Source organism: Rana temporaria, chromosome 11 (genome assembly GCF_905171775.1).
Source record: "Rana temporaria chromosome 11, aRanTem1.1, whole genome shotgun sequence".
In the NCBI taxonomy this organism is placed as follows: domain Eukaryota; kingdom Metazoa; phylum Chordata; class Amphibia; order Anura; family Ranidae; genus Rana; species Rana temporaria.
The window spans coordinates 663,127-681,693 of NC_053499.1; the positions used below are offsets into that span (position 1 = coordinate 663,127).

General features: G+C 52.5%; 1 protein-coding gene across 1 annotated transcript in view; it reads right to left on the reverse strand.

Annotated features, from left to right (window-relative positions):
• The window catches only part of SOX6 (SRY-box transcription factor 6), a 326,771-nt gene that overhangs the window by 54,814 nt on the left and 253,390 nt on the right, over positions 1 to 18,567 (reverse strand). The window contains exon 9 of the mRNA XM_040328672.1: positions 4,538 to 4,687. Within this exon, the coding sequence (XP_040184606.1) occupies positions 4,538 to 4,687 (150 nt within the window). The remainder of the gene's footprint in view (positions 1 to 4,537; positions 4,688 to 18,567) is intronic.

Consider the following 18,567-nt stretch of genomic DNA (forward strand, 5'->3'; position numbering starts at 1 on the left):
AGCACTGTGAATGTTTATTGGGTGTGTTGAATAAAGACACAATAAATTAGAATTGCTTTGTCAGCTTCAGCACGTGGTGCTTGTCTTCTATTGTGACTTATATGAGGATCAGATCACATTTTATGGCAAACCAGTTCATTTCAAGGGGTTCACATACTTTTTCCTACCACTGTACACTCTACTTTCCATCGGTATATCTACGTTGCGGCTTGCAACTGGTTTACCAAGGTTATGGATGAAGCCATCAGTCATAACCCAGATATTTCTTTCTTTTTTTAGCCGGCGACTGGCTCTCTCATGAAAGTGATCCAAGTGGCTAATTAGCCGCTGGATCGCTATCCGAATCAACGGGAGCGGCCCTTCCCATCCCGCCGCTCGCCGGTGTGTTTCTTCACTTTTATTAGAACGGCTCCCAAATACGCCTTAAAATCCAACTCCTTTGTATCCTGAAGGAAGAGAAATGTTTCACATTCAAAGTATCTTTAATATTTCCCTCAATCCCGGGTCTCTCCGTTCTTCTGGCAGGACCTCGCCGCCTCCTTCTGCTGGCAGGACCTCGCCGTCATCTTCTTCTGGCAGGACCTCGCCCATCCCCTTCTTCTGGCAAGACCTCGCCCATTCCCTTCTTCTGGCAGGACCTCGCCGTCCCCTTCTTCTGGAAGGACCTCGCCAACCCTTCTTCAGGCAGGACCTCGCCGTCCCCTTCTTCAGGCAGGACCTCGCCGTCCCCTTCTTCTGGCAGGACCTCTCCATCCACTTCTTCTGGAAGGACCTTGCCGTCCCCTTCTTCTGGAAGGACCTCGCCGTCCCCTTCTTCTGGAAGGACCTCGCCGTCCCCTTCTTCTGGAAGGACCTCGCCGTCCCCTTCTTCTGGAAGGACCTCGCCGTCCCCTTCTTCTGGAAGGACCTCGCCGTCCCCTTCTTCTGGAAGGACCTCGCCATCCCCTTCTTCTGGAAGGACCTCGCCGTCTTCTTCTGGCAAGACCTCGCCGTCTTCTTCTGGCAAGACCTCGCCGTCCCCTTCTTCTGGAAGGACCTCGCCGTCCCCTTCTTCTGGAAGGACCTCGCCGTCCCCTTCTTCTGGAAGGACCTCGCCGTCCCCTTCTTCTGGAAGGACCTCGCCGTCCCCATCTTCTGGAAGGACCTCGCCGTCCCCTTCTTCTGGAAGGACCCCGCCGTCCTCTTCTTCTGGCAGGACCTCGCCGTCCCCTTCTTCTGGAAGGACCTTGCCGTCCCCTTCTTCTGGCAGGACCTCGCCGTCCCGCTCTTCTGGGAAATCTTAGCAAAGCACGGAAGGGATAGCATTAAGTTATGATGCGTTTCTCAATGAAACGTGCCGACGCGGCTTGGCGGAGTTTGGCGAATTCACGGCAATGACGGCAGAGGAGCTCCGAGACCTGGAAGATTCGAATCACCGGGGAGAAAGTAAAGGATCTTCTGTGCGGCTCGTGAGGTTTATTGGAGGCACAAATCACCCGTGAAGACTCCGTGTTCCGGGAGGATTCACATCAATACCTTACTGAAATTCTGCGTGTAAAACCGCCCCGAGCCCCACCGGCCAATCACTGCCTCAACCCCCCCGAGAATCGCCAATTTAAAGGGCAACTGCACCCCATTTCTAAAGAAGAACTCTAAACACGGATTGCATCTGAAACCATCATGGAAGAAAATCTTTTTCGAATTTTCATGGACCCGAATTATTGTCGGTTCCGTTTGGACGGAGCCCATTGGTGGAGCCCATTGGTGCTCAGGACTTCCAGGCAGTTCTGAGGTTCGATGAAGTCACTTCCTGTGCGGAGGAAAGCCGCCACGACTGCGACTCTGAGTGATAACAATGCGGGGAAAGCAGAGGTTACCGTCGTATGAATGGGAGGATCGTCATTCCCCCGGGGGCCATCTGCTCCGCCGCCGCTCGTGTTTACAGCGACAGGCGGCGCCACATATTAGGTTACCGTTCAATAAGAGTAATAAAGATACATATTTTGATTCTTCCAGGATAAACAATGTTTTATTTACTTTTTTGGCACATGGCAGCGGCATTGAAATGTGTCTGGCCAGATGGTAATCTGTGTGCCGCACCCGCCATGTTTTCCATGTGGAAAGATACAATACGCTTCAACGTGACACTGCGCAGCGCTCCGCACCCCCCCCCCCTCCCCCGCACTGCTACTACACCCGGGTACATGGCTCTGACATAGACCACGGCGCTCTACACTCTAATGTCCCCTCCCCCCCCCACATCACATCAGTCTCTGTACAGAGGAGCTTACACTCTAATGTCCCCTCCCCCCACAGTCACATCAGTCTCTGTACAGAGGAGCTTACACTCTAATGTCCCCTCCCCCCCACATCACATCAGTCTCTGTACAGAGGAGCTTACACTCTAATGTCCCCTCCCCCCCACATCACATCAGTCTCTGTACAGAGGAGCTTACACTCTAATGTCCCCTCCCCCCACATCACATCAGTCTCTGTACAGAGGAGCTTACACTCTAATGTCCCCTCCCCCCACAGTCACATCAGTCTCTGTACAGAGGAGCTTACACTCTAATGTCCCCTCCCCCCACAGTCACATCAGTCTCTGTACAGAGGAGCTTACACTCTAATGTCCCCTCCCCCACACACTATTATTATTATACATTTATATAGCTCTGACATATACCGCAGTGCTGTACAGAGATCACTAGCCATGTAGCTTTGCTTCATCCCAACCCATTTAAAGGGCAACAACAAGAGGCTGCAGTCCTGCCTGGAAGAACTGTGAAAGGCCTGCTGAATTTTGCCACAACCATAAAGTTCCATTAGAAGGCGGATTGGATGGGATTTCTCCTCGGATCTCAGATCCCCCCCCCATACTGGACTTTGTCACCCACTTATCCAGCTGACCGATCCGCGTCGGATTTTTTGGCCGCCAACTATTTGCCGGAAACCGCAGGAACGTCGACTCAGGGGAATCTTCCTCCGGGTGTCCGGACTCCTCCCCCGCTGACTCGGCAGAAAAGGTGCAAACCGCGAGGGACGTTCGGCTCCCAGATAAAAGGGCCAGGTGCCCATTTTTAACCCTCTGCGCTTTGCGTTGTGCGTTCGCTATCTATATGCCGAACAAATGGCGCGGTGGTGGTGGGGGGGGAGGCGTTTGTGGCCCTTTCTTTCGCACAGATTGCGACCCCGGCGCGCTCTCTGCCAGCAACGCTTCCCACTCCGGTTATTAATCTCGGCAGCACAACTGTATAAACACGTTTTATGTTCTTCGCCCTCTTCCAGTTATTTACGTTGTTTTTTTTCTCTCGCCGGCGCGGTGGAACGGGCGCGGAGCTGAAAGAAAACTTTGTCTTGGAGCCGTTCCACCTTTGTGCAGTCTTCTCCGTAGTGTCGGCGCTCCACGCCTGGTACACGGCGGTTCGATGGCGGAAACCCGGGGGGAGCTTCCCTACGCGGCCGCGTCTGGAGACCATCGCAGGTCCTCGGCGCCGTGTCTGCGACACGTTCCGTTAACCGAATCCACCATCCGTCTCCATGGCAACCGTTTCCCTTTTAATAAAGCAAGTTATTGCAATTATTTCCCTAATATTCTAATGCCGCGTCGCTTCTAACCGAACGCAGATGTGACGGGGGGGAGGGGGGGGCGGCGGCCCTGACAGGAGGCTTCATATTATTGCGGGGTCTGGTGACAGCGACAAACCGATGGCGGCCGGCCGCGGTGTAGCCGGAGAGGAAAGATCGGTCACATTTCGGGGGACAGTTTATTTACCCCATGTGGGGATCACCTGCACCCCCCTCATATGAGAATCACCTGCACCCCCCTCCCATGTGGGGATCACCTGCACCCCTCCCATGTGGGATCACCTGCACCCCCCATGTGGGGATCACCTGCACCCCCCATGTGGGGATCACCTGCACCCCCCATTTGGAGATCACCTGCAACCCCCATGTGGGGATCTCCTGCACCCCCCCCATATGGAAATCACCTGTACACCCATGTGGGGATCCTCCTGCAACCCCCATGTGGGGATCACCTCTGCCCCCCTATGTGGGGATCACCTGCACCCCCATATAGAGCTGGCAGGGACTCTGGGAGCACAGGACTTTACCACACTGGCAGAAAAAAGGATGGCGAGTGAGAGAGCACAGCCCACACCACACCCTGGCTCTTCCCTCCTCCTTGATGCTCCCAGTGCAGGGCTGACAGGAGTAGTGATGCTGTTGTCACTACTCCTGTCAGCCTTGTAACAGAAGAAAATCGCCCCCATCCCTACAATAAATAAATAGAGTTATCAGGGGAGGGGTCATTTCCAGGATCTCGGCCCTCGGATACATTGTTTCCATTTGTCCTCCATTGTTCTGGAATTTATCATTTTTATAATTTGTTGCAAAAAAACAACCGGAGCAATTTACTGACTGTGCGACCAGATAAAGAGAAGGAAAACGATTTATCATCGCCCCCACAAATCTCCCCCCCCCCCACTGACCAGCCGCCATCTGACATCACTGCGCAGACAATGATCTGATGGCGAATGGCGTTCGGCGTGACTTTTACCTTGACCTGTGTGATGGGGCTGCCCCCCCTCTTCTCGCTCTTGACGGCGGTGGGTGACAGGGGTCCCGTGGAATTGGGGGGCTGAGGCGTGGAGGACATCTTGGCTCCGGGAGAGACCTGCATGCTGGCGAGCTGAGCGGCGTAGAGTTGCTGCGGAGAGAAGGGAGAAGAATGTCAGATCGATCGTTTTCTACAATTGTCACCCACATCTATTTCCACTCTTCCTGCGCGACAAATCGTTGTATTGATCGCTGATAATATCGTATTGTTACCGTCCGATGCCTCATACACCCCAACTATGAGCAACCGCTTCCGAAAACAACAGCGACCTGATTCCTGACCCGCCCAGGACCCCGGTGCTGTAAGACCACGCCCCTATGTACTGACCCACCCAGGACCCGGCGCTGCAAGACCACGCCCCTATGTATTGACCCACCCAGGACCCCGGTGCTGCAAGACCACGGCCCTATGTACTGACCCACCCAGGACCCCGGTGATACAAGACCACGGCCCTATGAACTGGCTCACCCAGGACCCCGGTGCTGCAAGACCACAGCCATCTATGTACTGACCCACCCAGGACCCCGGTGCTGCAAGACCACGCCCCTATGTACTGACCCACCAAGACCCCTGGTGCTGCAAGACCACGGCTCTATTTACTGACCCACCCAGGACCCAGTGCTGCAAGACCACGGCCCCATGTACTGGCTCACCCAGGACCCCGGTGCTGCAAGACCACAGCCATCTATGTACTGGCTCACCCAGGACCCCGGTGCTGCAAGACCACGCCCCTATGTACTGACCCACCCAGGACCCAGTGCTGCAAGACCACGCCCCTATGTACTGACCCACCCAGGACCCCGGTGCTGCAAGACCACGTCCCTATGTACCGACCCACCCAGGACCCCGGTGCTGCAAGACCACGTCCCTATGTACCGACCCACCCAGGACCCCGGTGCTGCAAGACCACGGCTCTATGTACTGGCTCACCCAGGACCCAGTGCTGCAAGACCACGTCCCTATGTACTGACCCACCCAGGACCCCGGTGCTGCAAGACCACGGCCCTATGTACTGACCCACCCAGGACCCCGGTGCTGCAAGACCACGGCACTATGTACTGACCCACCCAGGACCCCGGTGCTGCAAGACCACGTCCCTATGTACTGACCCACCCAGGACCCCGGTGCTGCAAGACCACGGCCCTATGTACTGACCCACCCAGGACCCCGGTCCAGTCTCAGGGAACCCCTACTATAATTCTATATTTACAACACAATACACGACTGTGATGGTCAGTGGGAAAAATGCTCCTTACAAGAATCCCCCCTTAAATATATCTTAATAATCATTGATATCAGTGGGAACTTTTCCGAGAGGTAGAAATTACTCATTGTTCAAAGAACCCCTACCAACCTCTGGAGGAACCCTCAAGGGACCCCCACCAACCTCTGGAGGATTCCCCAAGGGACCCCTACCAATCTCTAAAGGAATCCCTAGCAACCTCTGGAGGAACCCTTAAGGAACCCCCTACCAACCTCTGGAGGATTCCTCAAGGGACCCCTACCAATCTCTAAAGGAATCCCCACCAACCTCTGGAGGAACCCTCAAGGGACCCCTACCAACCTCTGGAGGATTCCTCAAGGGACCTCTACCAATCTCTAAAGGAATCCCTAGCAACCTCTGGAGGAACCCTTAAGGGACCCCTATCAATCTCTAAAGGAACCCCCACCAACCTCTGGAGGAACCCTCAAGGAACCCCTACCAACCTCTGGAGGAACCCTCAAGGAACCCCTAACAACCTCTGGAGGAACCCTCAAGGAACCCCCACCAACCTCTGGAGGAACCCCTACCAACCTCTGGAGAAACCTTTAAGGAACCCCTACCAACCTCTGGAGGAACCCCCACCAACCTCTGGAGGAACCCTCAAGGGACCCCTACTAATCTCTAAAGGAATCCCTAGCAACCTCTGGAGGAACCCCTAGAATCCTCTGGAGGATCCTTCAATGGACCCCTACCAACCTCTGGAGGAACCCTCAAGGAACCCCTAGAAACCTCTGGAGGAACCCTCAAGGGACCCCTACCAATCTCTAAAGGAATCCCTAGCAACCTCTGGAGGAACCCTCAAGGAATCCATAGAAACCTATGGAGGATCCCTCAATGGACCTTTACCAACCTCAGGAGGAACCCTAGGGTTCCATGGATCCCTGGTGGAGAAACCCTATTCTACAGAATACCAGCGACGTACTCTACATGCGTAAAAGTATGTGAACCCCCCTATAAAGGACCGGGTTCAGATCTTCCTAGTGAACGCTTCAGGGCCTGAAACATGTAAGACTGACCGGGTTCCACACAACATTATTCCTCGCCGTCTCCCACCCAGGGAAGATAATACAAATACAGATTTTTACATAATGTTGGCTTCATTTCTGACTTATTTTATCCCTGTTGGTCTCCTGCGGCTCCTCCATCACCTTATATATGAAGGGAGAAGATTTCCCCCCAAAATAAAAATCTGAAAACCTCAGAAACGATCGCCTCCGATCCCCAGAAATTCACTTTTCTTGTAAATGGTCCTGGAAGTGGAAGTGGGGCGGGTCGCTCTCCGCCGGCGATATTCAGCAGAGACCTAGTTAGGGAAAGTTATTTGGCGCTCCGCGAAATAAAATATGCAAATGTGTGATTCTTTATTTATGGCGGGAAAGGCTGCGCCGCGGAGACAATGAGTAATTGGGGGGATCTGAAGTGGGAAATACAAAGAGGTGATTCCGGGGACAATCGCAAATTTGCATTACAAGAGACGGCGGCTTAGATCTTCGGGAAATAAAAGGATCCGCGACAATCCGTTACCCGGGATAATGAAGCGGCACTGCCGGGCCTCATCAATGGAGGGAGAGTAATTGGCTCCACTCTAAAAAAGACTCGCGGGCTCCGCTGAGCCGTCAGGCGGGTCCAATGGGGCCCCGCTTTCCAAACTTTCCAGCTTCTGGAGAACTACAAGTGCCAGCATTCCCTGAGCAGTCCTGATGGGAAGACTCTGCTCCTTCCTATGAGTAGTTCAGATCAGGACTCCGCCACACCGACCATGGAGCCCCACCACTCCGCCACACCGACCATGGAGCCCCACCACTCCGCCACACCGACCATGGAGCCCCACCACTCTGCCACACCGACCATGGAGCCCCACCACTCCGTCACACCGACCATGGAGCCCCACCACTCCGCCACACCGACCATGGAGCCCCACCACTCCACCACACCGACCATGGAGCCCCACCACTCCGCCACACCAACCATGGAGCCCCACCACTCCGCCACACCAACCATGGAGCCCCACCACTCCGCCACACCAACCATGGAGCCCCACCACTCCGCCACACCGACCATGGAGCCCACCACTCCGCCACACCGACCATGGAGCCCCACCACTCCGCCACACCGACCATGGAGCCCCACCACTCCGCCACACCGACCATGGAGCCCCACCACTCCGCCACACCGACCATGGAGCCCCACCACTCCGCCACACCGACCATGGAGCCCCACCACTCCGCCACACCGACCATGGAGCCCCACCACACCGACCATGGAGCCCCACCACTCCGCCACACCGACCATGGAGCCCCACCACTCCGCCATACCGACCATGGAGCCCCACCACTCCGCCACACCGACCATGGAGCCCCACCACTCCGCCACACCGACCATGGAGCCCCACCACTCCGCCACACCGACCATGGAGCCCCACCACTCCGCCATACTGACCATGGAGCCCCCGGGACAATGGGGTCCGACTTGTATGCCGACATCTGATTGGTTCTCGGAGCAATTTCCAACCTATAACAAGTTGTCCCTGAACTGTGATCTCCGGCAATAGAATTCTCCATCCGGATATTAGAGGAATCTGCAGCGTCCGGCGGATACACGGGACATAATTCAGTGTCACCGCTCCTTGCCGCATGTCCAGAGGAGAAGAGTGTTCCGGAAAGACGCGTCACGACGTCACCGCTCAGGATTAACGACCAGCAACGCTGCGTCTTCCTCCTAGATCTCCTCTGTACTCAACCACCATGTACTTTACGGACCGACTCTGCACTGCTGGAGGACTCTGCTCCCTCCTTCATAACTCTCCTCTCCTGATATACTCTGCTGGAGGACTCTGCTCCTTCCTCTATAACTCTCCTCTCCTGATATACTCTGCTGGAAGACTCTGCTCCTTTCTCTATAACTCTCCTCTCCTGATATACTCTGCTAGAGGACTCTGCTCCTTCCTCTATAACTCTCAACCCCTGATATAGTCTGCTGGAGGACTCTGCTCCTTCCTCTATAACTCTCTCCTTTCCTGATATACTCTGCTGGAGGACTCTGCTCCTTCCTCTATAACTCTCCTCTCCTGATATACTCTGCTGGAGGACTCTGCTCCTTCCTCTATAACTCCCCTCTCCTGATATACTCTGCTGGAGGACTCTGCTCCTTCCTCTATAACTCTCCTCTCCTGATATACTCTGCTGGAGGACTCTGCTCCTTCTTCTATAACTCTCCTCTCCTGATATACTCTGCTGGAGGACTCTGCTCCTTCCTCTATAACTCTCCTCTCCTGATATACTCTGCTGGAGGACTCTGCTCCTTCCTCTATAACTCTCCTCTCCTGATATACTCTGCTGGAGGACTATGCTCCTTCCTCTATAACTCTCCTCTCCTGATATACTCTGCTGGAGGACTCTGCTCCTTCCTCTATAACTCTCCTCTCCTGATATACTCTGCTGGAGGACTCTGCTCCTTCCTCTATAACTCTCCTCTCCTGATATACTCTGCTGGAGGACTCTGCTCCTTCCTCTATAACTCTCCTCTCCTGATATACTCTGCTGGAGGACTCTGCTCCTTCCTCTATAACTCTCCTCTCCTGATATACTCTGCTGGAGGACTCTGCTCCTTCCTCTATAACTCTCCTCTCCTGATATACTCTGCTGGAGGACTCTGCTCCTTCCCCCATTAAGGCCTCTGTATGTCTCATATTTCACCTCTCATTGGATAACAATGTGTCATTTTATAACATTGTATCGGTTATTGATGATGCGATCGGTTAGCGATCTCATTGTATTGCGGAATCGCAGATGAGATCCGGAGGAGGGAGGTGAGGGGGACGATGTTGGATCTTTGAGGCCGGGTCTGGCGGGTTCTATAGGGGGGACGCGGCGATATACAGACGGCGCTCAGCCATACGTGACGCGTTCCGCCCGCGATCATATCAAAGCCGCGCCGCCTCTCTGAACTATTCATGGCGGTGATATGAATAGGAAATCACTTTCAATATTTAAAGTAGTCGCCTCCAATCACACGGCTGCCGATAAATAACGTTTCATGTGAAAGAGAATAAGACATCGCGGCGGACAAACACAAAGGCGTCTGATATTCAAATGGCGCTGCCGCTGCTTCTTCTGATGTGACGGGGGCCCGGGCGGGACCCTCAGCACTCGGGGCCCCCAAAACGACTACAAAGAGGGACGGCAGAGAGAGGGGGGAGGGGGGGGGCAACAAGAAAGGTTCCAGTCCACCGGAGAGAAGAAAGAGGTCAGAGGGCGAAGGACGGGCGCCGGCGTCATCCAACACCTCCGGGGCGCGATCCTTTATTTATATTGAGCGCCAATGTGCGTCGTATCGACGACCGTTCTACTGAGAGGTGGGGGGGAGGGAGGGGGGCTCTGCAAAGGATTATAATCTTTGATACAATTCCTAATAATAAAATGTAACAATTGGATTTATTCTGCAGCAACAACATTGTATCTTCATCGCCACACGCTACACGCCGCATCTTCATCGCCACCCGCTACACGCCGCATCTTCATCGCCACACGCTACACGCCGCATCTTCATCGCCACATGCCACACTCCGCATCTTCATCGCCACACGCTACACGCCGCATCTTCATCGCTACACGCCGCATCTTCATCGCTACACGCCGCATCTTCATCGCCGCATCTTCATCGCCACATGCCACACTCCGCATCTTCATCGCCACACGCTACACGCCGCATCTTCATCGCCACACGCTACACGCCGCATCTTCATCGCCACACGCTACACGCCGCATCTTCATCGCCACATGCCACACTCCGCATCTTCATCGCCACACGCTACACGCCGCATCTTCATCGCCACATGCCACACTCCGCATCTTCATCGCCACACGCTACACGCCGCATCTTCATCGCCACACGCTACACGCCGCATCTTCATCGCTACACGCCGCATCTTCATCGCCGCATCTTCATCGCCACATGCCACACTCCGCATCTTCATCGCCACACGCTACACGCCGCATCTTCATCGCCGCATCTTCATCGCCACACGCTACACGCCGCATCTTCATCGCCACATGCCACACTCCGCATCTTCATCGCCACACGCTACACGCCGCATCTTCATCGCCACACGCTACACGCCGCATCTTCATCGCTACACGCCGCATCTTCATCGCCGCATCTTCATCGCCACATGCCACACTCCGCATCTTCATCACCACACGCTACACGCCGCATCTTCATCGCCACACGCCGCATCTTCATCGCCACACGCCGCATCTTCATCGCCACGCGCTACACGCCGCATCTTCATCGCTACACGCCGCATCTTCATCGCCACACGCCGCATCTTCATCGCCACACGCTACACGCCGCATCTTCATCGCCACACGCTACACGCCGCATCTTCATCGCCACACGCTACACGCCGCATCTTCATCGCCACACGCCGCATCTTCATCGCCAGAAAATCAGAGAATCTTCTAGAAATGGGGGGCAGGTGATAATTGTGGGGTTCCCCCCCCGACACAGCACCACCAGAGGATTATGGGAAATAACCCCAAGACTGGGACGCCGCCGGGTCCAAGGACAAAGATGGAGGAAACGGCTGGTGAATGGCGCCATCTCAGGGGGGGGGGACATAGCGCTAAAATGTGTCCCCAGCCCCCGGCTTCACCTCATTTCCCTGAATCGTAACAGACTGACTGCGGCTCTACCGAGAATTGCGCGTTTCCTGCCGCGGGACCCGCGAGGAAGGAGCGGCTGGCTGCTCTAATACTTCTGTCCATCTAAGCGTTAAATGAGCCGCTGAAATCCCGCTTAGTTAGAGAGAATTCGCCGCGTTCCGCGTTTTCCGTCCCGGCAGATTACCGCCAGGCTGGCCGCGCAGCGCTCCATCATTTCTGGGGCACGGCCCCGGCCAGACCTTTAATCAACGTTAATTAAATGGAGGCCCCTCGGACGGGCAGAGGTGACGGCACAACAGCAAAGTCGTCACCTTTTCGTCTCTCGCTGAGCGAGCGCCGGCGTTCAAACCGAAAATAAGAGCCAAGCGATCGTTTAACAAGAAAGAATAATGAGCCGGCATGATCCCTGACCCCCCCCAGAGACCATTTCATACAATCGTGCCTGCGGGCCAGACGAGGCGAAATCACGCCTGAGCCGCCTCCATTGTGCCTCCGAGAAGAACGGCTTCACACGCCGAGGAGCCAGCAGTGGAAAAATTCCCCTCTAATTGCAGGTAATAATTGACCGCAGCCGGACCGAACGCGTGTTCTGTATTATATTCTGGCGTCGTCCGGCGACCGCCAGACCTGATGCAAACCTTGAACTTTGCTCCCTTCCTAAGTCTGAATCCACCCAACGCGTTTCCTAAGCGTGCAACAGAAATATGCGTTTTGCCACGTGTTTCCGAAACGCACTGCAAACGTCCGATCCGCTAATCCCCCGCCATCCATTCCGCTACTCCCCCGCCATCCATTCCGCTACTCCCCCGCCATCCATTCCGCTACCCTCCCGCGTCTCAATCCTATACCTGCCCCGCCGTCCCATCCGCTACCCACCGCCTGATCCGCTACCCGCCCTGCCTTCCCATCCGCTATTCGACCCGCCGTCCCATCCGCTAACTTACCCCGCCATCCCATCCATTACCCACCGCCTGATCCGCTACCCGCCCTGCCTTCCCATCCGCTATTCGACCCGCCGTCCCATCCGCTAACTTACCCCGCCGTCCCAACCACAATTTGCCCCGCCGTTCCAGCTGCTACCCGCCCTGTCTTTCCATCTGCTATTCACCCCGCCATCCCAAACGCTAATCACCCACCATCCCATTCGCTATTTGCCCCACCGTCCCATCCGCTATTTGCCCCGCCGTCCCATCCGCTATTTGCCCCGCCGTCCCATCCGCTATTTGCCCCGCCGTCCCATCCGCTATTTGCCCCGCCGTCCCATCCGCTATTTGCCCCGCCGTCCCATCCGCTATTTGCCCCGCCGTTCCAGCCGCTACCCGCCATGTCTTTCCATCTGCTATTCACCCCGCTGTCCCAAATGCTAATCACCCACCGTCCCATCCGCTATTTGCCCCGCCGTCCCATCCGCTATTTGCCCTGCTGCCCGATCCGCCCCACGGTTCCAGACGCTACCCGCCCTGCCTTCTCATCTGCTATTCCCCGCCGACCCAAATGCTAATCACCCACCGTCCCATCCGCTATTTGCCCCGCCATCCCACGCAATTTATTGTTTATACTCCTGCAATATATTCTTTGCATTGAATATTATTACCTCATGTAACTGATGATTAAAACACATTAATATGTATATAATGAATATATAATGTTATTTGTTTATATATATTTATATTTCTTTATATATGTTATATAAAGTATATTATGTTACATTGTTATATTACGGTCTAATATATATTATATTGCTCTTACTGGATATTATATGGTATATCTCTTATATGGTATTTTATATAATATCCTCTATTATTGTATATGGTATATTATCTCATCTTATATTGAATATTCTATTATGTTAAGGTATACTACAATATGTATTATATTACTATATGGTATATTATATTCTATTCTCTGGTATATTTTTATATTATTATGTTATTTCCATTTTCTGCTACAAACAGAAGAGAAGCCTCCAGATGGGGGGGAGGGGGGGGGGGACACCTCAGATATTCCGTCCCGTCTTGGAGCTGAACTTATAATAAACGGCCTCCCCGGCCTCCTTTCCTGAGGTTCCTTGCAGAGGACGCAGCCGAGTGATAATTCTGCATTATGGACGCCTCAGCGCACTAATCGCTTAAAAAGAAGAGCAGAGCTTCGCCGCGGCCGCCGCAAGGCTCCTGGCTACAGGCGAACGCCCCGACACGACAACATCCAGATGTCGAGAGCGTTCCTCTGGAAAGGCGGCGCAGCGTCCCGTTCTGTCCCGTTCTGCCGCAACATCTGTCTCCTCTGCTGCTCTGCAACCTGCCGGACGCTGAATCCGGAGCGCGGCGCCGCTCGATTCCCGCTCTACACACGCACATGTGGACGCCATCAATTACCGCTGTCACTTCGCCCCGGTAAAGCCAGCTACGCTGCTGAACAGTCATTAGGTTTATTGGCCCGGTGAGGGGATCGTTCGTCACAGGGCAGCGCCTCGTTCTCCATTAATGAGGAATGACGAGCGACCGCACCGGCGCAGCTATGGGACCGTTGGAGCGCACGCAGTCTCTGGGCCGCAGTCTCGTGTATGGAGATAAATGGCAGCCGTTTCTGCCAACAAACTTTGCGGGCAAAAAGAATTGAAAAAAGTAGCAAATTGCCATCCTCCATCACCGCCACCATATCACCGCTATCATATCACCGCCACCATATCACCGCTATCATATCACCGCCACCATATCACCGCTATCATATCAACACCGCCATATCACCGCTATCATATCATCACCGCCATATCACCGCTATCATATCATCGCTGTCATATCACCGCCACCATATCACCGCCACCATATCATCATCATATCACTGCCGCCATATCACCGCCGCCATTATATCAACGCCGCCATATCACCACCATCATATCATCGCCGCCATATCATCATCATATCACCGTCACCATATCATCACCGCCATATCACCGCCATCATATCACCACCACCATATCACCGCCGCCATATCATCATCATATCACCGTCACCATATCATCGCCGCCATATCACCGCCATCATATCACCGCCATCATATCACCACCACCATATCACCGCCGCCATATCAACCCTATCATATCAGCCACCATATCACTGCCGCAATATATCAACGCCATATCATCACCGCTATCATATCACCACCATCAGATCACCCTCATATCATTGCCACCATCCATATCACACCGCCATTTAATCACCGCAGCCATATCACCATCATATTATCACCACTATCATTTCGCCGCCATCAGATCACCGTTATCGTATCACCCCCATCATATCACCGCCGCCATATCATCGTCCTTGATAGAAGTTCCAATAAAGCCGTTAAGTGTTTTATTTATGGGGACTAATTAGCATTTCTATATGTTTGCGAACGCTTCGCAATGCCCCTTCTCCCCATCAGCGCCATCTTTGATACCATAAATGGCCACCTTATTCCAGGCGGTGCCCAAAGACGACTCAACTCTGGAGGTCCTCCATGTCTACTATGAACTTCCTCCATCATCACTAATCCACCTTCATATGAAACGTTGGCGAGGCCCAGCGGATGGATTCTGCACCATTATCACTGAGAAAAGCCATATATACATGGGGGGGGGCATAGGATTGAGAAAGGGCAAGGAGAGCGTTCATCAGGGAAGAAGCCAAGAGGCCCATGGTAACTCTGGAGGAGCTGCACAACTCAGGGGGGGAGAATCTGTCCTCAGGACAACTATTAGTGGTCTCTCCACAAATCTGCCCTTGGCAGAGTGGAAGAGTGACAAGAAGAAAGACATTGGAGAAAGAAAGACATAAGAAGTCCTGTTTGCAGTTTGTGAGAAGCCATGTGGGGGAGGGGACACAGCAAACATGTGGGGGAGGGGACACAGCAAACATGTGGGGGAGGGGACACGGCAAACATGTGGAAGAAGGTGCTCTGGTCACATGACACCAAAATTCAACAAAAAACGCGATGTGTGGGGAAAACGAACACGGCACATCACCCTGAACACACCATCCCCACTGTGAAACATGGTGGTGGCAGCATCATGTGGTGGGGATGCTTTTCTTCAGCAGGGACAGGGAAGCTGGTCAGAGTTGATGGGAAGATGGATGGAGACAAATACAGGACAATCTTAGAAGAAAACCTGTTAGAGTCTGCAAAAGACTTGAGACCGGGGGGGAGGTTCACCTTCCAGCAGGACAACGACCCTAAAGTACAGCCAGAGCTACAATGGGATGGTTTAGATCAAAGCCTATTCATGTGTTAGAATGGCCCAGTCACAGTCCAGACCTAAATCCCATTGAGAATCTGTGGCAAGACTTGAAAATTGCTGATCACAGACGCTCTCCATCCAATCTGACAGAGACAGAGATATTTTACAAAGAAGAAGAATGGAGGAGAAATGTCCCTCTCTAGATGTGCAAAGCTGGTAGAGACACCCCCAAAAAGACTTGTAGAGAAAGGGGGTTCTACAAAGTATTGACTCCGGGGGGCGCCATACAAATGCCCCTCCCCCCACACTTTTCACAGATTTATTTGTATCATTTTCCTTCCACTTCACAATTATGTGACACTTTGTGTCTCTCACATAAAATCCCAATAAAATACATTTACGTTTTTTGGGTGTAACCTGACAGCATGTGGAGAATTTCAAGGGGTATGAATACTTTTTCAAGGCACTGTAAACAGTGTTGCTTTGTATCTCCCTATCTCCCGTCTGATCAATGTTTATAAACAATGTTACTTTGTATCTCTATCTCCCGTCTGATCAATGTTTATAAACAATGTTACTTTGTATCTCTCTATCTCCCGTCTGATCAATGTTTATAAACAATGTTACTTCGTATCTCTATCTCCCGTCTGATCAATGTTTATAAACAATGTTACTTTGTATCTCTCTCTCTCCCGTCTGATCAATGTTTATAAACAATGTTACTTTGTATCTCTATCTCCCGTCTGATCAATGTTTATAAACAATGTTACTTTGTATCTCTCTCTCTCCCGTCTGATCAATGTTTATAAACAATGTTACTTTGTATCTCTATCTCCCGTCTGATCAATGTTTATAAACAATGTTACTTTGTATCTCTCTATCTCCTGTCTGATCAATGTTTATAAACAATGTTACTTTGTATCTCTCTATCTCCTGTCTGATCAATGTTTATAAACAATGTTACTTTGTATCTCTATCTCCCGTCTGATCAATGTTTATAAACAATGTTACTTTGTATCTCTCTCTCCCGTCTGATCAATGTTTATAAACAATGTTACTTTGTATCTCTCTATCTCCCGTCTGATCAATGTTTATAAACAATGTTACTTTGTATCTCTCTATCTCCCGTCTGATCAATGTTTATAAACAATGTTACTTCGTATCTCTATCTCCCGTCTGATCAATGTTTATAAACAATGTTACTTCGTATCTCTATCTCCCGTCTGATCAATGTTTATAAACAATGTTACTTTGTATCTTTCTATCTCCTGTACTTTTTCAAGGCACTGTAACAGAATCCAGAAATGGAAATAAAAACGATACATTTGTCTCTGAATTACAAACAACAAAAAACAAGTGTTTCTGAAAAGATTTCCCGGTAAAATATGTTTTTTTCTCTTCTCTCCGCCGCGGGAAAACCTAGAATAGCGCGGATAGTCCCCGCGGAGAAGTGCATTATCCCTATATGCTAAGGACAACACGCGCTCAATCATCTCCGGGGCCATTAATGGCGAATCGCGGCAGCCAGCAACAGTCCGCTGGACTCTCTATGTGAAGCCCGCAGCGAGGCGCGCTCTTTTTTTTTTATGTCGCGTTCCGCGGTCGCTGCGATCGCCCCCTCGTGAAGACAGTGTGACAGAATTTAGGTAAACTGGTAGCAATTAGGATAAGTAGACCATTCGACACAATTGCCCTCTCGCTGGGATCCGATGAGAGGCAAACAAGACAGAATGTGCCACCAACCTAATGATAATCGCTTGGAGGGCGGGTGCCCACCGCGAAGTCACTTTGCTGTCATCTCTCTGCTGCGGCCGCGCTGGGGGGAGGGGGGGGGTGCCCCAAATAAATCACGCTGACAGAATACAGCGACGGAGGAGGATGCAAATTGTCTTCTCTGCTGTCAGCTGAGCGGAGATGGCGAGGAGCCGCGGCGAATGATAACTGGGGATGGCGAGCTTTGTACAGCGACACGGTGAATCCGATGGAAACGCACATCGTGTGAATGTGAAGAATAATGTATGAACAAAATATTTCCGTGTACAGCTTTGTTATATGAACACGGGGAATCAGACCTCCATATTACATAGGCAGGCTGTGCTTCCTTCTCCACAGTGCTACACAATGATTGGGCTTTACTGCTCCTTCATAGGTGTGCCAGGTGTGCCCAGGCACACCATAATCACCCTGTGCAGAACAGATTCCCCCTCCTTCCCCCCAAAGCACTGCAGGCTTCCCCCCTCTCCCACCGCTAATCACCCTCTGCAGAACAGATTCCCCATCCTTCCCCCCCCCCCCCCAAAGCACTGCCGGCTTCCTCCCTCTCCCACCACTAATCACCCTCTGCAGAACAGATTCCCCCTCCTCCCCCCCCCCCCCCAAAGCACTGCCGGCTTCCTCCCTCTCCCACCACTTGTTGCTGTGAATGTTTTAGGATGAGTGGGAGAAGAGGCCAGGAAATAGGCCATTTACCAGCCCCTTCCCTTTCTGAATGAACACCGTGAGTGATTTGTAGTGTGTGTTTGAGCTTTGGGGTGCACACCCTAATGCCAAAGGCTGCGCACATCGATGTGCCCCTTCATAGATGATGACATCACAATCTGCGGGTCCCCGATTTTATTATCTCAGCAGTTGGTCAGCAAGAGTGCCAACTGCACTGTCTGTGAGACTACAGAGGCAACCTACGACCCGGAGAAATGGCGCGCTATTATCATTGATACTTGGCGAGGTACAAATAATTTGTCACCCATGAGAACTGTCTGATATCACATGGAAGTCGTTTTATTTTCATCATATTTATGTATTTATTGGCCACTTTTATAGCACA